This window comes from Etheostoma spectabile, chromosome 2 (assembly GCF_008692095.1).
Source record: "Etheostoma spectabile isolate EspeVRDwgs_2016 chromosome 2, UIUC_Espe_1.0, whole genome shotgun sequence".
In the NCBI taxonomy this organism is placed as follows: Eukaryota; Metazoa; Chordata; class Actinopteri; order Perciformes; family Percidae; genus Etheostoma; species Etheostoma spectabile.
In genome coordinates, this window is record NC_045734.1 from 2,389,169 (window position 1) to 2,416,776 (window position 27,608).

At 41.5% G+C, this 27,608-nt stretch overlaps 1 protein-coding gene across 1 annotated transcript; it reads left to right on the plus strand.

The window, feature by feature from the left end:
* Positions 1-1,782: 1,782 nt before the first annotated feature.
* Positions 1,783-27,608, plus strand: LOC116695576 (neuronal membrane glycoprotein M6-a). The gene is made up of 7 exons (XM_032525912.1): positions 1,783-2,047; positions 14,739-14,931; positions 15,481-15,637; positions 17,749-17,902; positions 20,220-20,296; positions 20,382-20,447; positions 26,697-27,608. The coding sequence occupies exons 1-7, from the start codon at positions 2,011-2,013 to the stop codon at positions 26,847-26,849; spliced, it is 837 nt and encodes a 278-aa protein (XP_032381803.1). The 5' UTR covers positions 1,783-2,010; the 3' UTR covers positions 26,850-27,608.

Consider the following 27,608-nt stretch of genomic DNA (forward strand, 5'->3'; position numbering starts at 1 on the left):
GGACTAAACGAAGTAAGGAACACCTGGAAGGTGTTTGATGATATTATTCAGAGTAAAAAGGCAAAACAGGAGACACTTACAATATGAGCGTAGCTGCAAATTAATTTAATGATTTCTTTGTTGGAGTTGGTCCAGGGCTATGGTCCCCCCAGTGGCTAGAAATGGTGACAGGTGTAAACCGAGCCCTGGGTATCCTGCTCTGCCTTTGAGAAAATGAAAGCTCAGATGGGCCGATCTGGAATCTGGGCCCTTATGAGGTCATTAGATGAACACAGCTGACAAAACTGACGAAGACTAAAGGCTGCAGAAATGCTAGAGCCTTCTGAGTAAACCTACCTCCCCTTTCTCTGCTTTGCCCACCCAGAGAATTTGGCCCACCCATGAGAGAGAGACATCATGGTTTTTAAACAAGCAAAGTGGCAGTTGGTCAAGGCCAAACCCCCATCCTCCACCTTGCCCCCTTCCCCCCCTCCTCCTAAAAAAAAGCTACAGACTCAGAAATGACACATACTAAGGAAAGCTCATTGTATTGTGGGATTGGCTCTGGTAGCTGTGGTTCTGCACTAAGGCTGAATTTTGGGAAAGAGACTTCAGATACAGTATTAGGGGACCACTAAGGTCTATATAACAAAAGACTTCAGATACAGTATTAGGGGACCTAGTCTATAAGACATCAGTACAGTATTAGACCACAAGTCATAAAGAGACTTCAGATACAGTATTAGGGGACCACTAGGTCTATATAAAAGACTTCAGATACAGTATTAAGGGACCACTAAGGTCTATATAAAAGAGACTTCAGATACAGTATTAGGGGACCACTAAGGTCTATATAAAAAGACTTCAGATACAGTATTAGGGGACCACTAAGGTCTTATAAAAGAGACTTCAGATACAGTATTAGGGGACCACTAAGGTCTATATAAAAGAGACTTCAGATACAGTATTAGGGGACCACTAAGGTCTATATAAAAGAGACTTCAGATACAGTATTAGGGGACCACTAAGGCCTATATTTTTATTTTTCATTCTATTTGTCATTATAAATTATTCTGATGAATGAATATTTGAAAAAAATGCATTGGCCATTATAAATGCCAATACCGATAGTTCGGGAAAATTCAAAAAGAACCTCAAAACATTTCTTTTCACTTAATTCTTTGATCCTTTTGTTTTCATTACATGTCATTTCCAATCTTTGCCATGTGATTGTGCAGAGCGGCCTTGTTTGATGGGTCCTCTTTGTTGGTGTCTTCCAGTCCTGTAACTTAAGGATGCTTTCAAGGTGTTCTTGTCAGTCTAGGTTTATGTGTAATTATTTTCTAGGATCTTGTCAGAGTGCCTTGTTCATTGAATCCAGACTGAAATCAGCTGCTTTTCATGTGGGTTTTTTTTGTATTAAATGAAAGGATTTACTGTACTCTGTCATGGCTCATACCTTGTATTTGACACTTTTGCTTCAGTTCTAATAATGTCCAACAATAAAGATTTTTACATTACATTACATGTAATTTACCTGACACATTTATGCAAAGTGAGTTACAATTGCTAGACATGTCAGCGATCACACGCCTCTGGAGCAACTAGGGGTTAAGTGTCCTGCTCAGGGGCACATTGGCAGACTTAATTCGACAGTGTAAAAACAGCTTTACACTAAGAACACATTATATAATTTGTGGTTTACATTCAGGTTTTGTATTTTTCATACATACACTTTTGAAATCAATATGTGTATAGAAAGCTAAAGATGCAGAGTGAAGATGCTACATGAAGATAGAAGATAGGCAGGGTGAAGAGAGAGAGAAAGAGAGAGAGGCAGAGCAGAGCATTGGAACAGGGACTTCCCTGAGCCTCCATCGTCTACAGAGAGAGAAAAAAAACACTCTCACACACACCGCCTCCCACACGCACACACGCGCGGACACACACACGCACACTGTGCTGAGAGCTAGGAAGGGGCTTTAAAGAGCTTTACACTAAACAGAGACAAAGGGACTGGAAGTTGCCACAATGGAGGAAAACATGGATGAATCGCAAAGCCAGAAAGGTAAGACGGAGGAGCAATTTGTTCATTTTTCATCTTTAATCAGCTGTGCCATTGTTCTGTTCAGCCATTCCTGTCTGAATCATCGGCTTCCTTTGTGTGTGTTGTGGGCAGAGGGAAAGAGGACAACATACATGTCCTGCAGAAATAGGTTGTGTAGTTTCATTGGTTGCACATGTCATTTGCACATTTCATTGACACAGTTCAAACAGGCTGTTGTACTCATCGTTTCATCCCAGCAGGAATGGATCAATAGGCTGTGAATTTTAATGTTGCCGTCTATACGTCTGCCCGGATTATATAAGCCATTTTTCTTGTGTGTTTCGATGAATGGACGCATAAATCAGCATATTGTTTGGGTTGAAGATGAGAAGAGATGGCAGACACTGGAGGGTTTGTGTTGTTTTGGAGCCTGGACAGACAGATGGACAAACAGATGGATGGATGGATGATGGATGGATGGATGGATGGATGGATGGATGGATGGATGGAGGAGGTGGGAGTGGCACGGGGTAGGGAAGAGGTAGAAGCGTGTGCGAGTGTGGGGCAAAACCTAGCACTAAAGCCCAAAATGTGAGGGAGGAGGGATAAGTGGAGCAGTGATTGATGCCTCCGTGGGGATTTTCTTTGTTAGCCTCCATTGTTGAAGCTTCACGCTTGTCTGAACGCCTTCTCCTCTCCTCTTCCCTCGCTCTCTGCATGTCTCCCTGTTTTTCTGCTGTCTGTCTGTCGCTCCCACCCTGTCCCTCCATTTTCTCCATATCTCCCTCTATCACTAGCGCTCTCCCTTCATCTTTGGTTTCTGACTCACTGGATTTCAAACTCCATCTGTCTGTCTCTGGGCCTTTGCAGCTCTCGGTCTCTCTCTTTATCTGTCTCTCTCTCTCTCTCCCTAACCCTCTCTTTTGAGTCATCTCTCGCTCACCTCCATCCCTCCATTTCTTCCTCCGTCTAATTTTGCCTATTTCTAATCATACACTATTCTACTAAAAATAACTGTCTAGCCTTCCATGTATGTTTGTTTTTTGCATTAATTTTTTTTTATCACATCCTCCCATATTATTATTGTTGTTGTTGCTGTCAGCGGTGAAAATGGGCGTGTCCATATTCTCCATTGCACCTTCTCTCGTCTGAATCCGACCTGAGCAGTGCTGCGTGCACGCACCCAGACATGCCAACTTTGATGGAGGGGTTTTAACGAGCAATGATTTGCTTTTATCACCGTGTTAACATTCATTAACACTGTATCCACGGTAACATCGTTTTGGCTTTGTCTTCTGATGCGTGATAGGCGGATTTGTGAAGGTTTTCTGGAAGGAACCCGTTTTAGCCAATCAGAAAGCTCGATGCGGAGGCATGATGTTTGAAGCAAACATGATTTTTCATTTCAGACATTTTGTTTTGTTTTTAGCTGTCACCCCCACTCCTTCTGTTCATCCATTTAGCTCCCATCCCACATTGGCTTCATTCTGTCCATTCTTCGTGTTTTCTCACTAGCCTCCCATCTTCTTATTTAGAGAATGTCAGAGACCTGGTCTCGGTCCTACAGTAGTTTAAATCAAGGATGCCTGTCTGTTTCTTTGCCTATTGAGCTGAGCTTGGCTGAACAGACGACTGTGTGTTGCTTGGATATGTACAGTATACTGGTAATAACATAATAATTATACTAATAATAACAAACCACTCATCTGTGAAAAATGTAACATTGATTCTACAGTCTGGTTAAAGGCTTCTAATTATTATACAGCATGCATACCCAGTGAGTATGTCCAGCTTATCAGGCCCATTTCATAATAAAAATGGATTAAATGAATGATGTTGAATGAGTTTATCAATTGAAAATGAAATGATCGCAAAACAATTAGAATAAAAGAGTGGTGTTGAATGTGACTGGTGAGCTGAACTTTGTGTTGCTGACTCTATCAATCTATCTATCTATCTATCTATCTATCTATCTATCTATCTATCTATCTATCTATCTATCTATCTATCTATCTATCTATCTATCTGTCTGTCTGTCTACAATGATATGTACTGTAATACACATGATGGACATTCAGCATGTCAAAGCCAAAGTGTTTCCCAAACTTTCCGTAATAACAGTGAGAGCAGAGTCTCAAGACGCGACACACTGCCTACAATGATTTTAACACAAACACACTAGCTGGCTTCATTGGTATAGGATACATTGCGGAGCTGTTTACCAAGGCAACTCAATAATTAGCTTACGGTAGCTTTGTGATGGGACAGCACCTTGGGAGACTGGGCTGGAGTCTGCAGGGCTAACCCTGTCCCTCCACTCAGCAGCCAGGAAAAGAAGAAAGGACGGGCCCCCTGGTCTGAAGGAGCTCAAACTGGAGACTCTAGCTGCTTACTTGAGTATCATCGATACACTCTGCTGTATGGTGAATCATGCACAAGTTGAAGGATCTGATGGGATTACATTTCAATCGGAATTAAACCTCGTATGGACACTTCAACATCAAACTGCCAACCATCCAATTGGCAGGCAACCATCTACCACTGACCCACAGCCACCCAGTGTCCCCAGAAAGTCAAAATGACAGAACTCAAACTGTCCTAGCAACACATAAAGGGGCCTTCTATACAACTGTTGCAAATTTGCATCGCTGTTGGTATGATTAGTTTTGATGTGAATTACTCACAGGTTCACATTTCACATTTTCACGTTTATCTGTCATGCATGTGGCGTACATGGTTCAGATGAACTGATACATGGTTTCAGTACTCCACACCAATCATTCAGTCTGCATATTTACCATTGAACATAATGGAGTACGACTAATACAGAGAGGTGAACACAGATGAAGACATGAAAGGGGAGAGAGGGAATGACGTGCAGCAAAGGGCCGCAGGTCGGAGTCGAACCCTGGCCCGCTGCGTCGAGGAGTACACCTCTATATATGGGCACCCGCTCTACCAACTGAGCTACCTGGACGCCCAAAACACTGAGTCTTTAAAGATCTGGCTACTCTAACCAGCTGTTGAATACATCAGCAGTAACAACCGTTGGTGGTATATACTTCTATGTAATTACTGGCCCAGGACAATTTGAGAAATTAATTTCTGATTTCCTGTAGATGTCAGTGGGATATCTGACAGTAGTCATACAACTGAAAGTGGACTAAGTGTATATGCCTCATATCCATTTCATTATTATGACCACTAATAGAAAGAAACTTAATGGAGAGAGGGATAGGTCAATGCAAATTGATTTAGCAGGCCCACAGAGGGTGAGAGAGAAGAGAGCAGGGGAGGAGGGTGAGAGAGAGAACAAACTGGAGAGAAGGAAATCTCTGAAGGTAATTCCCTTACCTCCCATTGGCATAAGAAAATAAAATTATTAGAATTGACCCATTTATGACCCATATGGTACACCATGATTACACTGGTTTTATTGTATCTTGCCTTACTTCAGATAACGTCCGCCATCTCCTTCATATCATTGAAGGCGTTACTAAAGTTTTGTCACCATGCGCTTCTATATTTTTAGATCTTGAGAAGGCTTTTGACAGCCTTGAATGGCAGGTTCTGGAAGACCACAGTATACCACAGTATATTTCATTAGGTTGCTTTTCACACCTATAGTTCGGTGGTCTCGTCTCAGAAATGATGAAGAAATAACGTATAACGTCTGGGTTTTTCTGTTTCTGATTTAGTGTTTCTAATATTTTAGAAGAAGGCAAATAATGAACAGATGACAAACAGTGAGTGGAAGAAAGAGAGATATGATGATGTCACACAGACGACGAACAGCAACTTGTGGTCAGAACAGCTTATGGATTAGAAAGTTATCACCCCAACATCAAATGTAGGTCTGTAAATTGCGTGTAAGGTTGAAATTGCAGGCTATTAAATGCTCTGTTTTTGGTTCACTTCCTGTGTTTGGGTGAACAGAATTCTAGTTGACTTGTAAGCGAACTGAGACACCTGTTTTCAACTGGTTCAGAGTTTGTTTGTTGGATCCGCACCAGAGTTACATGTGAAAACAACTTTACATGACAACCATGGTCTTGGTTGGTAACACATTCATCATCTTTCTTTGTCATTTTCTGTTGCTCTGTCTCTGGCCCAGTTGATTTGCTAATGCTAATGTGATTTGCTAAATACTAATCACCACTTATCTTTGTATGCAGATGACATTCTTCTTTATGTTAGTGACACTTCCACTCAGCTCTCCATTCTCTTTGAGAGTTTCTCTAAATTTGAGGACATCTCAGGCTACAAGATAAATTGGTCCATGTCTGCTCGGCCTCCTCTGAATGAGGTTTGAACATTTCTTCCTCTACTGCTAAAATCATTACCGATAAATATGGTGCTGTACTCAACACAATACTGGCTGATCTTTCAAGGTGGTCTTCGATTCCCCAATCTATTTAAGCACGCTTCTCTATAGTTGAGTTGAACAGCATTCCTAGGATCAACTCCTGCTGCTCTATGATACATATTTCTTCTCCAGCTGGCTACTGCAACATACTTCATTCTTCACAACAAATTTATCTGACAAATAAGCGCCCAAGAATAAGACTGGCTATTCTTCAACAACCAAAAAACACAGGTGGTCAAAATATACCAAACTCATTTTCAATTTACACAATTAAAAAAATGTCCGGAGGATTTCCCTGTTAACAGTAAGACTATCTTGAAAATTAATTGTTTAATGATAGTGGAAATTGGCTTTACAGAATAGCAGCTTTAAAGCAACATGAATGGTTTTCTTTGGTCCATTAATAAGTTTACATTTGCACACTACTAAGGTTTGTGTTTGTAGATTGCAAAGATATTTTTTTGGAATAGTATACAGTTAAATTAACACATCCTCATAACTAAACAACTTTAGTATTATTTTTACCATTATGGAATGCATTTGATTGTTGTTTTAAGGATAATATGCAGTATTATCCTTAAAAAACAAGGACCACTACAAAAGTAATTCCTCTTAATCATCTCTGTGCATTTTCTCTTTTCTTTTTTCTTTTGGATAGTTGGGATGTTTATGGACGTCAGGGGTGTGTAACCCCCAGCCAATAACAGTGCACAACTTAAACAGACACAGAAACAGACAGGGTGAAGTTCTGCATTGCCACTGAGGTGTAGGTGTGTGTGTGTGTGTGTGTGTGTGTGTGTGTGTGTGTGTGTGTGTGTGTGTGTGTGTGTGTGTGTGTGTGTGTGTGTGTGTGTGTATGCATGTGTGTTTGTGTGTTTGTGTGTGTTTATTTGTGCTTTAAAACATCACTGCTGTGAAACAATCAGAAATAAAGAGGATAACTTTGTGTTGTTGTTATTTGACAACTAAATGCTGTAATTCTTATATTCCAAAAGTGTACCCTTTCACATTTTCAGCTGGTGATTGACGTTGATGATTGAATTTTTTTTGGGTTTACATCTATCACTGTGGTTGGTCCCTCTGGAGCTTCCTCCTCCTCCTCCTCTCTCTTTCATTGCTGTTTGTCCTCTCTCTCCCATAATCAGCGAGACGTGATCATGGGAGAGAGAATGGCGCTGTAACAGACACACAGCTGCTGAAATACAACTTTATCCTACATGTTAGCGCAGCCTTATGCCCAGATGAGGACAGACTGGGGATGCTTACATGTAGTGCTCTGTTCATTGACACTAATGTCTAACAGAATGAAGGGCACAAAGCCTTGCAGGTAGGAAAAGCATCCAGTACAATAACATATACAACATATTATAATGTGTAGTCATAATCTCTCACACACACACACACACACACACCACACCACACACACACACACACACACAATCACATCAAAAAAACGAGTTCAGCTTCGAGGTGACAAATTCCTGGTGCCTTATAACAGAATCTAGAGTCAAACCACATAATTAGATAATGTTCCAACAATACGCCATTATTCCATACAAAAAATCAAAAGTTTAAGTCCGAGTCCATCAGCGCTCATCTAATGCTGGTTTGGCGATAGGAAAAATGATCTCATACATATCATTTGCATGTTCTTTTGTAAGCCTATTTGTTTCCTCGCTGGGCAGAAAAGCTATGCACGTGTTATCTTACAACACAGGGCACTCCAGGATTTAAAGGATAATTAAAGTCTTTCTGGCTCGACAGTTTTCTTTTATTTACATCTTAGAGTGGCTCTCAATGCCTATGGTGTTGCCTGGGGTTGTAATATGGACAGTCAACCAATACACAGACTTTATACCTCAGGCACAACAAGTTTATCTTTGCATCTAAATTTAACTCTACTCACTCAGTCCAAAGCCCAACAATTTGTAGTGGTTGGAAAAAGGATTTCCCAACATCAAATAGTCCAGGGTATGGTCCAACATTCAACTTGCTTCTAGAAACACTGGTCATAAAAGGATCCACTATAATTTAGTCATGAGGACTTACTTCACCCCATAGAATCTCACAAAGTTCTCACCAAATCCCTCCCCGACCTGCTCATTCTGTCCTCACGGCACTCCTGGCACATTTTCATATAATGTGGGAATTTCCAGCGGTCAAACGTTGTGATGTCATCGGCACCATCAACAATTATTGGGAAGAATGTGAGTTCTTCCAATCCATTTCTTCTACTGAATTATGGACAGGATGCTTTTTATCCCATTCCTGTCCGCTGTATTATGATGGCTGGTTTAACTGCGAAAATGAATTGGTTCCAACGTGATGGAAGCAGCCACACTTTTGAGTTCCGTGAGTTAAGATATAGAGCACCAAACTGGACTAAAGCCTAGTTCAAAAAAGGGTTTGCCCCCACCAACATCACAGTGCTAAATAATACTGCCAGCATTTGATGTGTTAATGTAGGTATCTTGTGTGTTAAATTTTTTTGTGTCTTCACATGTGTTGTTCTATGGAACATGACAAGAAGAGAAATGATTATCCATATGGGACAATAAAGACTCTATCTATCTATCTATCTATCTATCTATCTATCTATTATCTATCTATTCATCTATCTATTATCTATCTATCTATCTATCTATCTATCTATCTATCTATTCAGCTATCTATCATCTATCTATTCATCTATCTATCATTATCTATCTATCTATCTATCATCATCTATCTATCTATTATCTATCTATCTATCTATCTATCTATCTATCTATCTATCTATCTATCTATCTATCCATCTATTGATCTAAACTGGATAATGTTAAGATGTTGAAATTATGGTAGACATCAGATCAAGGGCCTCATTGCTTAATTTAGTATTGGATAGATTTTAATTGTATTTTAGATATTATTGTATGTTGTTTGCATCACCCACACTCCAACTGGTTCTTGTTTGGTTAACAGGTTAAAAATACAAATTGGAATACAAAAAAAGAAATTAAAACACCGGGTCCTTTGTGCGCCTTGAGTGAATCCCTTAAGTGTTGAACGCTGGGGGAAAGGGTTTAAACCCCTAGCCCGATTGCAACATTTTCTGGTAAGGGGTTTTTACCAGATTCACATTTCTGGGCAGACTGCACAAAGGGTTTTAAAAACCCACCCAAAAGGTCCCTTTACATAAAAATTAAAATATGGGGGGCAGTTTGGGTTTGAAAAAAAGGGCCTACTGAGCAATTTCATCCCCCAAAAAGATGACCCTCACTTGAAACACTAGCGCTTTTTTATAAACCCAATTTTTGTTTTATATTTTTTGGGGATTGGGGACCGAGCTTGAATTTTTTGTTGCATTAATTTGCAGCCCCTCGTCGCGGGGGCTGGCCCTATCCGGGAGTTGTTTGGGTGAGGTAGGGTGGGTTTTCGGGATGTGTCTTTTTTTAAAATCTAAACCCACCCCCAAGTTTAGTTGCTGTATTGGTTGCTGTGAGGGATTCGATGATTCGAAACTTGCGTCGATCCCGGGAAGTGTTTCCAGGTCCCACACCAGACGTAGTGATGGAAAAGGGGGAATTTGGCCCAAAGGACAATTTTTTGGCAGTGGAATTGTGTGTGGTGTGTGTGGTGTGGTGTGGGTGTGGTGTAGTGTGTTTTTTTTGGGTGATTTGGCCCATGATGCGCAGGAACAAAAGGGGTTTACGGAAAAGTCGCAAAAAAATAAAGCTATTTTCCTTTTGGGAAATTTTTAATTTGGGTCTTTAAAAACCCGTTGAACCAATGGAATTCCCTGTTTGTTTTGATGCGAGGCCAAAGTTTGGAAACATGGGACCAAATAAAAAGGGCCCCTCACGCTGCTTCCGGGGCTTGTGTTTTGGGCGTTAATCTCACTGATTTTTAAGGTGCTGTTTTTTTGTTTTTTTTTTAATAATGACTGATAGAGTACAGGAAACTGGAGGGGTTATTTTTTTTTATTGAAAAATTTCTTATTAGATGGGTTTATCATTTTCTTTCGCCAAAAACCCTCTGTTTTTCATAAGTTTTTAAAAGGGGAAAATTTTTTAAAATATTAATAAAAAATAGAAACCCCCATATATATATGGGTAAAATTCCTTTTTCCTATAAAGAAACAGGGGTAAAAGTACCACAGACACCCAATAAAAAAATTCAAAATAGAAAAAAACTTTGTAGGCAATTAAGATTTTTAAAATCCCCCATTATAAAATCGTAAAAGAGATTAAGATCCCTTTCCTGGGGGAAAGTGGTTAGCGCCCTTGTGTTACGGGTTTGACAAACGTTTAAGTCAAGGGTGCGATCACTTAAGAAGCATTACCCATGTGCAGATCCACGGCACCCAAAGACTCGCTTCGTTTCACGTCTGCAAATCTACCTAAACAAAGAGAGACAGCCGTACAGTGATGCCGTACACAGCCGTGTGTGTTCAGCCTGTCCCACTTTTTAGCAGGTCAGGGTCTTTCTGCGTTTACCCCAAAAATCGGGAAAGCCCGGGGGATTAAACAGGCTCCACACTTCACTAGCGACCGTGGCAAGGTCACAGTCATGTTCAGAAATACATTAAACCCCAATGCTCCCAACGTCTGGTCCATCCCGACAATCACGTCTTTTTAAGGATTCCAGGGTTTTTGAACATGGGCTGACTGAAAATGAAAAAGGGGGCAATAAATATTTCCCTCCCGCACCGTGAAAATTAAAAAGATTTGATACAAAAAGGGTTTGGGAAAATTTGCAACCGCCACCAGCCAAGGGTGAGGGCTTTTTAAAAATGGCGGGGGACTTTTCTTGTAAAAAACCCCGTGGCGGGTGGGGGGGGTTTTTAAGGGCACTCCGTGCTCGGTTTAAAAACTGTGGCAAAAAAACCCCGGTGTTTTGGAGGCCCATGCCGGCACAAGCAACTATTGAGGGCAAGTAAAAAAGAAAAGGACTTTTTGAATGTGGCAAAAGGAAAAAGAAGGAACGTTTTGTTACTAGGGTTTGGGGGTTTCCCCCAAATTCATTTTTCAGACCCCATTTTAATGCATCGTAAAAAACATTATTCATGCTGCCCCTGCTGGGAGCCCAGCACATTACACCCGACCTATTTCACTTAATACTGCGTAAAATTTTTGGGTCAGTCAGATTCCTGTCTGCATAAGCAGACAGCCAAAGGGAACGTTAAAAAAGCGGCATAATACCTAAGTACCTCATTACGGCTAAATATTTTTTCGGTTATTTAGCACTGAAAACGATTACGAAACAGAAACAAAACTCTTGCGCGACAGAAAAAGATGGGATATTACTCACTCACGATGGGGGCTCGCCTCACAATGTGACGATGAGTGAGTCGCCACGGCACGACCCACGCTTACCCCATAACGAGCGTCCTTCACCCCACTCGCTTAGAAATTAAAACAAAATTGTTGGTTTAAGGAAAAACTACTTTTTAAAATTTGAGGAAAAAACCACAAGTCATCCCAAGAATCCATATCAAGTGCCGCCCCTCAGCTGGAAGATGGGACCCCAGGAGCAGAGTGGGCAATAAAGGTTCCTTTTTTCACATATTTTTACTTGCTTATATTTAAAAAATTTGAATAATACAAAAAAATGGATTGAAACATTCAAAATTGCTAGTGGGGGTAAAAATTGGGCACTCCCCGCCCCGTGGCAAAAAAAGTTAATTCCCCGCCGGATAAAATAGGGGCAAGTAAAAAATTAAAAAAGTGAAAATGGGTTTTAAACAAAAAAATTTAAAGGATGCTCAAATGCAAATGCGTAGGGTTACATAAAGCCAAGCAATGTTTCTGACCGAATTTAAATAAAAAAACCAGAAAACATTTCATTAAATTTTATTTACACTTTCATTATAAAAATTTACCCCAAACTGTAAAAAATTTAACCTCGCTCCACTCTCCCAAATGTGCATAACTGGGAGTCACCAGCTGTCCCCAGTTCCGACAGACTTAAACGGATTTTGTTCAAAGTAATCCAAAAAAAATATGCAAGAGAGTCCAGAAAAACGTGAAAAGTTGATTTTATAGCTGGTACTACATTGGTGTATGTTTACGCGAAAAAAAAAAAAAAGAAGAAATGATTTTGTCAATGCCCAAAACAGTTTTTTTTGCAGCTTACCCCTGTTTCGTGTGATTTCAAAATAAAAGTCTCTTAAACTTTGGTCACTTCCAAAATGCTGCGTGTATACAGAGCAACATTAGCATGTAGCACAGCAGCCATGAATCTTTTATTAAATGGATTCAGTCAGTGTAAAATGGTAGCTTCCTACTGTGCAGCAGCCATCTTTGTTCCTCTGTTCCTTCAGGAAGCTGAACACTGACTGTGTGTGTGGTGTGTGTGTGTGTGTGTGTGTGTGTGTGTGTGTGTGTGTGTGTGTGTGTGTGTATTTGTGTGTGCGTTTATGTGCGAGCGTGTGTGTGTGTGAAAACGGGCATTAGTGTGACTTTAATACTTGCAGAGCCACAACTGTTGCCATGACAACGCTACAGGCAAAGTGGGTCAGCAGGCTCCTGCCCAAACCCCGGTTGGCATAGCAACAAGGCTGGTCAATTAAACCTTAGCAGCACGATGAGTCACACAACACACACACACACACACACACACAACACACACACCCACACCACACACACACACACACACACACACACACACACACAACCACACACACACGCACACTGTGATACAGGTAGCCTAACTAGAGAGTTTGAGTCCATTCATCCCCAGACATTATGTGGACCAACAGCTGCTGTGCGTTCACACAGCAGTTATCATCCATCAGTATGGCAGCTAGTTAGTTTGACCCTCACCCCAGTATTCTTTTATTATCCGAGGCCGGTGGCGTATGAATATAAATCCACCCTGTGTTTCCTTACCTCACTGAGCCAGTCAGAGCTGGGCTTTGGGAAGGGAAGAGATGGATAGGATGAGGAGAAAGAGACCTGTAGGCTCACCTAGCATCACCATAGTGTCATTACATAGTATGATGTCACTGTTTGGGAAGCATTTCCTATGTATATAATATAAAATATAATATCATTCCAGTGAATCCTATTTGGCAGGAGGGACAGGTGAGACGTGCTGAGGAGACAGATGGTCAGGATTAGGTTTCCGTGGTGACAGTAGGGTGAACTTGCTTAAACGAAACGTGAATTAATCATTATTGACAACATTCATTATCAGATGATCATTTTAGCCTCTTCTGTGTTTCCAGATTATAGCCTGGACCACTGATTGATGTCGCCCGATTGACAGATCATTCACGCTACTGCCGACTGACATGGTTATCTAATATCTTAATCTAAATACCCCCATAGTAGCCTCAGTGTCTCTAAAATCCTGCATTAAGATTAGTCTATTCTACTGGGACAGAATCTGAAGGAATATTCAATTGCTTTTTATATTTGTATTGTTCACTGTAATCTTCTTATTGTTGTTTTTCAGGGGGACAACTTTAAGATCTGTCAAGGGACAACGGATGAAAAATAGCCCTTTGGCTAATTCTGCTGCATTTACAACAATGTTAATTAATGTACACTGTCCCGGTCCAAAAAAAAAAAAAAAATTAAATGAAACTATGTCACGTGATGTGAGGCTGAGCCTCGTTCAGTTCAAGATCACACATCGCTTCTATTGGACTCCCCCCAGATTGGTTAGAATGGGTCTGAACGACACAATAAATCCAGACTAGATTAATGATAGAGGATGGAAGAATGAAGGGCTGCCGTCTATCCAGGAGTGGGCTTGTGAAGTGGCTAGGTTGGCGATGTTTGAAAAAAATGGGCAATGTGTGGACTTTCCACCCTTTCTACATGAGTGTAGACACCAAAAATGACTCATTACTTTTAGGAAAAAAGATGGTGGTTTGGATTAAAACACTCCAGAGGAACAAATGAGCGTTTCCCTTTTCCTGTTATTTCATTCTGAGATTATTTTCCATTGAAGTTCATAAATCAGTGTTTCGGCATGGCTGGTTGAGTGGCATCTATATCCATATCATTGGTATGGGGGTGTAATTGTCCCATCCCCTGGGAGGGGAAGGGCATGTTGTAAATCATACGATTTGTATTTTCTTAAGAAAAAAATGAAGAGGACTGTATTCTCCATAGAAAAAGTCTGCTAATCCAACTGATCATTCATTAATGAAGACGCTTTGAGACGCAGTATAGTCCCTCTCATTGACGTAGTTTACTGTGTTACATCATCAGGTCCATGGTGCGTGTGCATGCTTTAAAGCTTTCTGAATCATCTTGTTAGTACATATGAACATTCTGTCACCTGCTGTGCCCATTTATAGATTCAAATTGATTTCATCACACCGACTATTTGAAAAGATGAATTCTGTGTGTTAAGGTTGTAAGGAGTGCTGTGAGCGCTGTGTGGGCAGTCTGCCCTGGGCCTCCCTCATCGCTACGGTCCTCCTCTACATGGGCGTGGCCTTGTTCTGTGGGTGTGGCCACGAGGCTTTGAGCGGCACCGTCACCATCCTTCAGAACTACTTTGAAGTCATCAGAGCCCCGGGAGAAACGCTGGATGTGTTCACCATGTGAGTGACTTGTTTTACCTCCAATGACCCTAGTCCTACCTGTGGGTTTTCAGGTTTTGGTATAATAAGTATAAATTGCAATCCCCTTACATTCCAGTCAAGTTTTTCATAACAGCAGGGACAACTGATCATATGACAAACCTTTACTTTTGAGATACTTTACTGGGAAGACTCTAGCATTTCTGCAGCCTTTAGTCTTCGTCAGTTTTATCAGCTGTGTTCATCTAATGACCTCATAAGGGGCGAGATTCCAGATCGGTCCATCTGAGCTTTCAATTTCTCAAAGGTAGAGCAGGATACCCAGGGCTCGGTTTACACCTATCACCATTTCTAGTCCCTGGGGGCCATAGGCAGACTGGGGGAACTCATATTACTGTTAAAAATGTTTCATGCCATTGGACCTTTAAACATCAGATGAATTGATTCTTTTCTCCAATACAGATGATGCTGAACTGATAATTGCCTTTTAGTAATTAGTAATTAGTCAAGTTTAACGACTTTGTGTGTGTGTGTGTGTGTGGGTGGGGGGGTGTGGTGTTCTCTGCACAGTATTGACATCCTGAAGTACATCATCTACGGCCTGGCAGCTGGATTCTTTGTGTTTGGAGTACTGTTGCTGGTGGAGGGGTTCTTCACCACCGGAGCCATCAGGGATCTCTATGGAGAGTTCAAAATCACCGCATGTGGACGCTGCCTCACCGCATTCGTATGTCATACACACATACACACACTTCATGACGCTCTCAGAAAGAGTAACTGATTGGGTAGTTAATGATAAGTCTGATAATATAATATACAATTTCATCTCACACACACACACACACACACACACACACACACACACACACACACACACACACACACACAAACACATACACAATTGAATAAATTAGTCTACTTTGCATACTAATTCAGTACAGAATGTAAAAGTCATTTGGCCACTTTTTAAAATCTTAGGTTTTATATATATATATATCTATATGATATTTTATATTATATATATGTATACATAACCATATATACATGCAGTACATTTCCCGTACACAGTAAGATACAGGGAAAGGAAAAAGAAAGAAAGAAAGGGGAAATTTCAGTTTTTCACTCTGTTGTTATTTATTACACACACACCCAGACCTATACATGTAGTAATGGAGACCTTTCATGTCACATGACAAGCGCTTTGGTGCCTTGCTCAAGGACAATACCTAGGGACTGAGCTATTGACAGCCATATATGTATATATACACATATATTATGTATATATGTATATAATACTATATAATATATATATATATATATATATGTTGAAACCAATGAAAAAACAACTGTAATAGGAACCCCATTTCAGTTGTTTTTCATTTGCTACATAACTGTGAGCCACAGGTGCAAACCTCTAACTAGAGTCTGCACAGCAACAGTTCATGGGGACCAAACTCTAGTTCCCTTTTCATCGCTAGAACACAGTTTTCAAAAGTCTACACACTCCCAGACTGATCACATGAAGTGGCGCATGCATGACACGCCAATCCGTATGCCATTATTGGCGTGTTATCATCGCTTTTTAGCGTGTTTATCCGCGCCTTTTGGCCTCCGTTGACTTACATTACCTTGCGATTGCGTGTGAACTTACGCCTTAGCAAGTAGTTTGAAAGGGTCAAAAATCCGTATAGGGAATTTGGTCGGGGGGGGCGGATGGGAAAAACACAGGACTTTCACCCAGGAGACCAGGGAGCGTGACACGCATGTCACGTTTCCTGTACCCAGACGTCTTGCGGTGGTTACATACTAAGTGAAAAACGCTACATCTTTACTATGGTAAAACTGCGTCCTTACTGTGTTTCAGAAAGTAATTGAGGTGAAAGCAGTGGAAACACCACATTCATTAGTATTTAGAAGTGATGCAGACATCCAGTGTGATGAAGATAACTGCTGCATGATGCTGGGGAGAGGCAGGATTAGACGCTCTATTCTTTTTTACTGTTACCTTTATTACTTTTTCTGGTCTTACAGGAAGGTGTGTTCAGGTGCATTCTGGGCGTGATGGTCTTACAGGGAGGTGTGTTCGGGTACATTCTGGGTGTGCTGGTCTTACAGGGAGGTGTGTTCAGGTGCATTCTGATCGCACCATTGACCAATAAAAACCTGGTCTAAAGTCAAAAACGCCTCATTTAATTGTTATTTTAACAGCGCATTAGTAAAATGTGCCTAGGCTCGTGCACAGTGCGTGCACACTATGCCTGTTACACACACACACACGCATATACACACACACACACACACACAAGGAAGCGCAGCAACACACACACATGCAAACAATTAAAAATAAAAATATTATGGTGAAATCCTCATCATCAACACGTACAACCGCGCCTGGCTTTTAAAGGGAATGAGAGATGACCGCTGACTGGTTGATTGCATGTTACCCAGGATACACCTCTGATTAATGAAGTCACTAAGTACAACCCTTTAGGACCATGCACCCGGCGCACTAGCAAAAGGGGATTTGGACACGCTGTAAACGCAGCTGCGCCAGGCGCTTCACACCATGTGCTCATATCGGTGAAGTTGGGCCCTGAGTGTGTTGAGTGACAGTGTGTGTGTCTGCACTGAGCCTGTTCTGAGACCAGTGTGAAGAGTTGAGTTGTGTCCAAAAATGTAAGCCTGAAACTAAAACATCATTGCTCTTTGAATGTGTGTGTGTTTTTAACAACGCTTTATACATTTTTCAATGCAATCACAACTTTTAACAAATGGTTTCCAATGAATGGTGTGTTTAAGGACAGTAACCCATCTGATGTACTGTCTCTGTGCTCTCAGCTCATTTTCCTGGCCTACCTGTTCTTCCTGGTTTGGCTCGGAGTGACAGCCTTCACCAGCCTGCCCGTCTTTATGTACTTCAACGTTTGGTCCATGTGTCAGAACACCAGCTTGGTGGAGGGAGCCAACTTCTGCCTGGACCTGCGTCAGTTCGGTATGTACCTTGGTAACATCACTTCTATTTAAATATCTCTCGAAATAAATCTAGTTATCATCTCTGCTTTATCTTCTGCAATGTTCTTTAGGACAGCAGACCTTACAATATGTTGTATGTATGTATTCCACTTCAATTTAAACCATGGAGACAGACAGAGGAACGCTTCTATCCATCTTGGCTTTCTGAGTCCAAATTCTTCTGATCATTCAGATCACAACTCTAAAGGACAGAATGAAAGAAACATGTCTTTTTGCCCTTTGGGATTTATTAAAGAAGAAACGGGTTGATTCTTTTCCACAGAAGGTATTGGGCAGCTTCTGAATACAGTTTGCCATTCATCTGTGCTACAATACATGTTCTCATAATCCTTGACTGCAAATTCTCCCTGCACTGCCTGCTTACTGACAGAACACATACTGTGCGCATCCTCCCACTTTGTGCAGGCAAGTACTGGCACACACGATGGAAAAACCTGTGTGTGTGCGACACCACTGCCAAATTACCAGTAGAAAGCCCACAGTGTACCATGTGCCACAATGGAGCCCGGAATCTTCTCCCTACTCAAAAGGACTGATGAAGCTGAACTAACCTGGACTGTATTAGTCGTTGAACCAGCCCGGTCTGTGCCTCTGAGGTTATTAGAAGAGGTTGCTAGACGGCCTTTGGACTTGGACATGTGTTTGTCTCAGTTGGTGGTAGTGCTGTGTCAAAGCTGACTTTTGGCTTCACATGGTTTAGTGATCCACCCCCCCCAATCTTTGTCCTTTTGCAGAGTCTGGGGCTTTTAACCCTCATGTTGTCCTCGGGTCAAATTGACCCCTACCCAAAATAACATGACTGATTCCCCACAACACTCTTTGGGGTCATTTTGATGGGTGATTTTGGGGCGTCTTATTCCATTTTATAGCATTTGAAAAAAAGTTGAAGTGGTTTTGCAATAGTATTGAGTAAAAGTTGACATATTCCAGTCTGTGATTATCCATCAACATACATTCCTTTAATTTTAGTCTAAATAATTCCTAATTTCTGCTTTTCTAACTCAAACATTAGGTACAATTTCAATAAAGGTGTCAACAAAATGTTTTGATTTTCAATTTTGACGGGAAGACAACTCAAGGGTTATAACTGGTAGATGCTAGATCGGATCCACTAGACGTGTCAATGAAAAGACGTGCCTCATGGCCCGCCTTATTCTGCCTCTGATTGGCTTATGCTGGTATTCTTACCCTAACCTTAAACAATCCTCACTCCCCATGCCCAAACCAAACCAAAGATCCTCTCTGACCTGACTACGTTGACCATGGTAGCAGATCCGATTTAGGATCTACCCTTATAACTACATTGGCATACTTCCTTGGTGAATGTATGCGTGTGCCTGAGCAGTATTTGATACAGTTAGACACCCCCCCTGGCCCTGACTGGTGCATCTGAACAAGATTGCAGGACTGCAGATTGCACTAAAGACTTTAGGTGGTGCCCCCTCATTACCTGCTACACCAAATGACCTGCTTCATGTAGTTCTACTCAAACATTGGGTCAGTTTCAGCAAATCTGACAGAAAGTTAGTTTTATAAGTCTTACCTACTGCACCTTTAAGGTGCCACTGGCACGTCTCTGACTTTGTCATTTTACATATGAAACAGTTTTAGGACAAAATCTATTTTCTGCTTGGATATGAGGATGGGTTGTGTGAAAGAACATGCAGGAAGCAAAATAAAGTAAAAAAAAAAAAAACTAAAACAAAGGAACAACTAAGTTAAATACAATCATTTAGACTGAATATGCATTTCAAATCTGACAATACAGCATGACGGTCCATGTTTACTTGTGGGCACAGTTAAAGTTTTGGGGGTTTCTGTGCAAAGTCAGTGATTGAAATGGTGATAGGATATTGCTGGGACTAAGATCACCTGAACTTCAAATATGAATGTTTCATTTTGCCAAGACTTTAGCCACAGATAGTTTGATTGACCAAAGACACACACCAAGAGTCGTTGTGCAGGCTCTGGCAGTATGCCATGTGTTGTCCACTTTAAAGTGCAGACTAGCATGCTGTCAGCAGACTCATTACTGCATCTAATGGACATGTCTCATAGGGAAGGATTCTAATAATTCACTGATTTATGAAAGTTTGGATAATATTGAGGTATGTGTGAGTGCATTGTCCCCAGCAACCCACTGTGGTCACACAAGACCCTTCCTTCCTGTTGGCCAATCTAATTCAGTAACTACAGAGACTCTTTCAGAGTTGCAGGAAAGTTCTTCAGTTGATTTATAGATGGCCTGCGTAATGAGACGTGTGTGTGTTCATCAGGAGCGGTGGCCATCTCTGAGGAGAGGAAGGTGTGTACAGGATCTGAGAAGTTCTTCAAGATGTGTGAATCCAACGAGGTGAGAAGAGCCAGCTGATAGAATGCATGACCTGTTCCAAGACAAAGAGCAGAACAGTGTAAACTGTGAATTTCTTGTGTTGCAGCTGGACTTGACCTTCCATCTGTTCGTGTGCACACTGGCTGGAGCAGGAGCTGCTGTCATCGCCATGGTGAAGACCATTACACTCATAGCTGATTGGCCATGGGCAAGGGGGGGGGATAATAGGCACTGATAGGCACGGCCTTTAACCCGTGTATCTACTTTACAGTAGGAATGACATGGACACACCTACAGTGCTCCACACTCAAAAAGTATATTATTGTACAAAATCTCTCTAAGTGCAAGTGATAGAAACCATTCTCAAAGCACCTATTCATAGTTTTCATGTCACGGCGCTATGGGAACGCCTACCTGGAGAGCAAAAAGAAGCTGTCCTCCACTGTCTGCCAACGAGTCAGCTCAGCTTTAAACACACTGGAGCCAAACTGTCAGATAGTTGTTAGTTAATTGGATGCACAAACCGAAAGGAGGCCAGCCTGGGATGTGTTTCTACAGAATCCCATCTCAGAACAGAAATCCAGAGAGGAGGACATTGTGGATTTGTGCAATTATACGTGCCACACAAGCGGACTCATATTACACTGACCACTGACACTGAAACTGACCACCCAACCGTGTCTCCCGTCTCCATGGTCACACCAGCTCATTTCATTTCAATACTTTGTGTTGAAATTCAGGTTTCAGTGTCTTGCCCAAGGACACTTTGACTTGGGACAGCAGGGCCAGGGATCGAGCCACCAACCATCTGATTGGTAGGAGACCAATATACCACCTGAGCCACAGCTGCCCCCAATTACCCCATAACAGAACAGACAATATTAGTATACCACACTGTTTAAAAGCATCTAAATCTCCATGTGTTAATGAAATCTGAATTCTAGCCCTGTTGTTACAGAGCAACACCCACCTGACCCCCTGCCCTTCTCAGTCCTCCACTCTGTTCTTCCTGCTCACATAGAAGGCCATTTTGGCTTCACCTGAAATCTGAGGCACCGCATATCAGGAACAACACACACATATCTAAATCAATAACCAAAAACACTAATGTTGCTTGAACTTAAACACGCACATGCTTAAGCACAACATGAACTGAGTAATTTGCTTATTGTTTGACTAAACATTGGCAACTACTAGAAATACTAGAAACTAAACTAGAAATTTCACCCTTCTTTTGTTTAACCCTAATGTTGTCCTCGGGTCAAATTGACCCGTTTTCCTATATCAGTGTCTTTTTTTAATTCTCCAAAATAACATGATTGATTCCACACAACACTCTTTGGCAAGTACAAATCTCTACTTTCATTAATTTTAGGTTGTCATGTTCAATTTTATAGCATTTGGAGAAAAAAATTGAAGAGGTTTTGAAATAGTATTGAGTAAAAGTTGACATATTCCAGTCTGTGATTATCCATCAACATCCATTCCTTTAATTTTAGACTAAATAATTCCTAATTTTTGCGTTTCTAACTCAAACATTAGGTATAATTTCCTATAAAGGAGGTTTATTAACAATACATTCCAAAACTAACTGTAAAACTAAAGTTAATAAGTTAATAAGACAGGAAGACAACACAAGGGTTAAAGTGACAAACTTGTCACTGACTCTCTGGTTAAAGTAATTTCAGTCTCCAGCTTTTTCTCCATTGAGAGGGAGGCTAAGGCCTTCAGGCTCTTGGATCATAGTGTTCCTGTTTATTGTTTTGACCCTTTTAAAAGTTGAGAAGCACCTCTGAGCCTCGGCAGTGGTCATGGGCGTGGTGATGATGATTTTCAGGGAGGTCACAGTCTCTGAAAACAACTCGGACTGATTATTGTCCATGAAAACTTGGAAGAGATCCAGAGCACTACAACAGGATTTGAATCCTTGCTGGAGATTCAGATTGGTCCCATTGAGCATTGGATAGGCAGTCAAGGTGGTGTTCAGTGGGGGGGGGGGGGGGGGGGGGGGAGTCACCAGACGCCTCCCGATATGATATCATCGCAATACTCATGCCACAATATTATTGCGATTTTAAACATGTTGCAATATTCTGTGAAATACTGCAATTTATAACCTTTTTTGCAACTTCTAATTTTTCCCAATTTCAAATGACGTCCCCAAATGGTTGCCAACATCTGTTTTATCTAAAAAGAAACATTTCTCTGTTTGTCATATCACTTCAATGTGATTGCTGCAAAATGGGACAAACTGACCAACAAATATATAATATATAATATACATTAACAGATCCATACTTGGCGCCTGTGTATCGATAAAGCATTGCCACTGAAAAAAATCGCGATACTATGCTGTGTCGATTCCCCCCACCCCACCCCACCCCGAGTGTTCAGTGCTTCTTCAGGGAATGCGGAGCAGTACTCTACGATCTATTAAAATAAAAGAGCCACACTGAGGATCGTTTTCCAACAGTCCCGACAGTTACTAAATAAATGTACTCGATTACTGTACTTCAGTATACTTTACTTTAAAAGTGTGGTTAATACACATAAAAAATGAATAAAATAAAAAAAAACATAGAATGACTTTACTATACCCAGTGAACAGCAGCGTTTTCAGCAACAAATAATTCTGCTTCGTTGGCACTTTTTGTTATGACAGTGACCGATTTCTACAACACAAACTCACCTCTGCAGCACGCCTTTCATTGCTGAGAGCCACAGCCATTGCATGGAGATAATTAATCATCATAAGTATTATATTGCAATAATAACAGAAATACAAACAGCTACATCTTTATTACCTGATCTTTTGAATGTCCTGGATGCATCCTACTACATGGACTGAATCTATCTTCCTCTTCTGGAGCTTCAAAATCAAAAAAATCTTTCCTGCGCGATGTGTTTGTCATCAGTCATTCTGTGTAGGAATATCTATTGTCTCAGCTGCCAGGACTGAGATAAAATCGCTGTGCTGGTCTCCCTCCCAACAGACAGCATACACTCCAGTAGCTTATTCTGCACTGTTCCTTTAAACACTGGCGCACACAGTCTAGGATTTTGGATTATTTGTTACTTCTTCGTTGTGCTTTCTGAAACCAATTCTGTTGCCTTTATCTAGCTGTTCCGCGATGCTAAGTCTTCCAAAAAGATGTAGCTTAATGCTATCTAAGTGGCCGAGGCTGCTCTCATGTTTTTTACTCTTCTCGAGATGTTTTAACCCTCGCATTGTCTTCCAGTCAAAATTGAAAAACTCTTTTGTTGAAGCTTTTTATCGATGCATTTAACTTTTTCTTATGTCTTGGTCCCTTTTTCAACACTTTTTTCCCATAGAGCATTGTGTAGAATCAATTGTGTTATTTGGGGTAATTAAAAAGAACACTGATACAGGAAAAGGGGTCATTTGACCCTGAGGACAACATGAGGGTTAAGTCCCGTACCCCTGTGGTTGTCAACATTTCTCTTCCAGAACATTGAAATAACAGACAGGGAAAGCAAAAGAAGGCATTACTCATACCACATCCAGTTAGTTTTTTTCCATACATAGTGCTGGAGAAGCTTTGTGAATAAGATCTCCTTCGTTCCATGGTCTGTTGCACAATGTGTAGATCTGAACGGGGGGGGGGGGTCCGAGGTCTTTTACCCTCATTTTTTCACCAGCTTTCCTTCTTATAAAGGATATTTGAAACAACAGAATTTTCTTTCACTGCTGCAGCAGGTGTAACGTTACCTACTTACTAGCTAGCCTACTAGTTCAAGTTGCTAAAACTACTTCTGGGCGGGTCCTGGGCTGTTGAGTGACAGATGTTGAGAACCATTTAGAGTGGATAAATTAACATGTATCCAATTCTGATTCGCCAGTGACGCAGCGCAATGCGTTCGGAGGAGAATCTTTAAGAAACCAATCAACGACTCACATAGACACCTATTGCCATGAAACCGCAGGAAACATATTAAAACGTAGAAAATAGTAACCAATAAAGCCTGTTTTTAATAAATGCTGAGGCTCTTAGTACCAGCCGACACATCGTATAAGTAAACTTTATCATTTTTTTTATACAATTTTTGTATACATTCATATTTCTGGAATTCAGATGGGGGCGGCGCCCCAGCGCGCTCTATTGACAAGCCGCCACTGCCTGAAAGGTTGTTTAGGAGCTGCCATGATAAAAACCCTCTCAGTGAAAACCACAGCAAAAAAACTGAAACCATTGTTAAAAGAGAGAGTAACTCTCTTTTACTTAGTAAAAATTCATTAAGAACAGTGGTCTTAATAACACTGGAGGCACCATGTCAAACCCTCCACGGTTTCCTCCCAGTCTCTTGGACCATACAGTGGACAGCCTGGTACACAACCCTGTGTTGTGTGTATGGTCTTCACACATTTTATCTACAAGGCCTTTTTGTCATCCTCCCAGTGCTGGGCTCAGGTAGTCCTTGGCGACTGGGTCTGCAGGGTCCGCTTTGATCTTTCCTTGGCGGTAGTTCGGGAGTAGGCTCCTCTCTTTTCCAGAAAGCTTGGGCTCCACAGCTCATGCGTCGGGCCCCCTGCATCCACCTGCGATGCTACTGCGGGTGTCCAGCTTGGACCTGTGAATCCATGGTTCTCTCAACAAGCTATACTATAATTATGAGTCATAATTCTGCATATCTTTATCAGTGTCTCTGTGTCCCTACCGCCCACCAAGAGCCTGGGTCTGTCCGAGGTTTCTGCCTAAAAGGGAGTTTTTCTTCGCCACTGTCGCACCAAATGCTCGCTCAATTGTGGGAAATTGTTGGGTCTCTGTAAGTTAAATGAATACAAGTGAATGCAGAGCTTTATGGCATATTTCAGCTCATGTGCTGTGTTGTTAGCTTGTTGAACTCTGGTGTCCCCTAGTGACCACATACAGGTCAGCACTCTAATTCATCCAAACCTGTTTCTGAATTAATCAGACCATTCTTAGACCTGTTTTTGTTCTTAGACCATTTTTTTCTTTGTGGCTTATTTTCCCCAGGTGATTTAGTTTATTCTATTACATTGCCAAAAAAACAAACACGTATCCTGAATGCTTTCTCTTTTACAAATCCCTTTTCCTGCTTTACATACTCCCTGTAAATAATCAAGACTTTTAGCGTGTATAGAGCAGCATAGCTCCACCAGACTCCATGTAAATAATCACCACTTTTAGCGTGTGTAGATCCTGCATATCTCCACATGTAAATGGGTGAAATAAGAGTTATTTCAACCAGACCAGAGTGGTGATTGTCGGAACAGTGGAAAGATGAACCAAGACAGCCTTTGGTAGTTTTATTTTGCTTCTGTCGACTTTAAATGAAGTGTGTTTTAGGATTCTAAAAGTAGTGATCATTTACATGGAGTCTGGTGGGTTTGGTGATTTCGGGGCCGTTTCACGTTAAGTGTAAGTGAGTTTTCCTGGAGCAGGTGGACAAGTTGAACCGTGTCATAGAGACAGGCATCACGCTGAAGGGATTGTTTGGACAGCCGTCTCTCCAATGTCCCTCCGTTCATAACCGACGAGTTTCTCAGCAGAAAGCTCTCCACACACAGAAATGTGTTGTCCCCTGTCTGGGTGTAGACATCAGTAGCTGAAGCATGCAGCGTCTCACCGTGGATAACTGTTGATAATGCTTAACCATCGGAGAGAGGAGCTCAACCTGCGCTTCCATGTTGAAGTTGATGATGAAACCGAAAAGTTATGGAGAAGTTAGATTTTCAGTTCAGCGCTGATTTCATAGCCGAGATCTGTCTGTGTGCTCCTGATAGAGTGTGTAGAGGCGTCAACAAACTACGCGCCAACCTACAAGGTTCTCCTTCCCCAAAGCCTGGCCTGGAGATAAGAAAATGGCCGCTCCCTAGAGTGTTGGTTTGAAACAACCTTGTGGCATCCCAACTGGCATCCCTCAGGCCTCCTGGCCCACATCAGGGGTGTTTGTGGGACTGTACAGGACAACGCATGCAGATCAGATCACAAAAACAGTGATAGGCTTGCCTGGCTTGTTGCAACCAGCTTCGGTTCATATTAGCTGGGGTGACGTATGATGAAGGTGGGCCTGGGGGTCCTCCCCCATACTAATTTGAGCATGTAACACTTGAACACTGAATTTGTATGCACCTATTTCTACCTATATCTGCATCAACTTATGCTGAAAATACCTTCATTTATGTAAAGGGAAATGTAGTGATGACAATTCAGAATATAACAGCATTATCTAAAAAAAAAAAAAAAAGAAGACATCTGAAATTAATTGGTGAAGGAACCATTCAGTGCTTTATAGACTTACAGCAGCATTTACAAAGTAATTCTGCATTGTACCGGAAGCTAATCATGTGATTTGAGTATTTATATATGTATTGAGAGATTTCTCCAAGTTGAGATGTGTACTTTGATTAAGCCGGGCTTCTCCTCTCCTTGCTCAGGTCCACTTCCTGATGGCGCTGGCGGCTAACTGGGGCTACCTGAAGGACGCCAGCCGTATGCAGAAGTACGAGGACATCAAGTCCAAGGAGGAGCAGGAGCTGCACGACATCCACTCCACACGCTCCAAAGAACGTCTCAACGCCTACACATAAACACACAAACACACACACACACACGCGCACACACACACACACACACATACATGCACACGCACAGTACATGCATGAGTGAAAAAACAACAAAAACCTACATTCAAAGACAAAAGAAGGCAGGGATGAGTTGAGTTGATAAAAATGATGAAACACAGACACCATGCAGTAGATCATTGGCTCAGGTGATCTATGCTAACACCTTAGCATCCGCTATGTTGCTTTTCTCCACTTTGATTAAGCCAGACTTTTAGCTTTCCCTTCAGAGTGGAAACAAAGCGAGAGCACGGTGCAGCTGATGGCATCATTACATCATTACTCAATTGTAAGGGTTCCAAAAATTTAATCTGGCTGAATCAACTTTAAGGAGTTCCAAATATTTCACTCCGAAGATTTTTTTAAATGTAAAGGCCTGAATGGACCAGGCCCGGCCTCAGCCTTTTTGGGCCTTAAGCTTTCCTTCCCCTTCAACTCCCCAGAGTAGCTTTGCAGTGTGTCACGTGCAGCAACATGAGCTGACAGTGGCATGCCATCACAGACAGAGACTCAAACAACCATGGAGGAGGCAAAAAACTGGCAAAACAGCACAGTGCGTGTATAAAAAAGCACCAAAACGTACAAAATGATAAGGGTTTAGGAAAAAGATGCAGGGAACGGAAAAACCCAGAGATCTGTTCCTAATGTTAATGTACTTTGTGGCCCCTGGGGGCCCTCAGCGTCTGATTGGATTGATACGTTTGGCAGACTGTGCTTTTACCTTTT

Coding starts and splice junctions, on each gene's coding strand:
- LOC116695576 (XM_032525912.1), top strand. CDS start 2,011: ATGGAGGAAAACATGGATGAATCGCAAAGCCAGAAAG. Junction 2,048..14,738: donor TGAATCGCAAAGCCAGAAAG/GTAAGACGGAGG, acceptor CTGTGTGTTAAG/GTTGTAAGGAGTGCTGTGAG. Junction 20,297..20,381: donor AGATGTGTGAATCCAACGAG/GTGAGAAGAGCC, acceptor CTTGTGTTGCAG/CTGGACTTGACCTTCCATCT.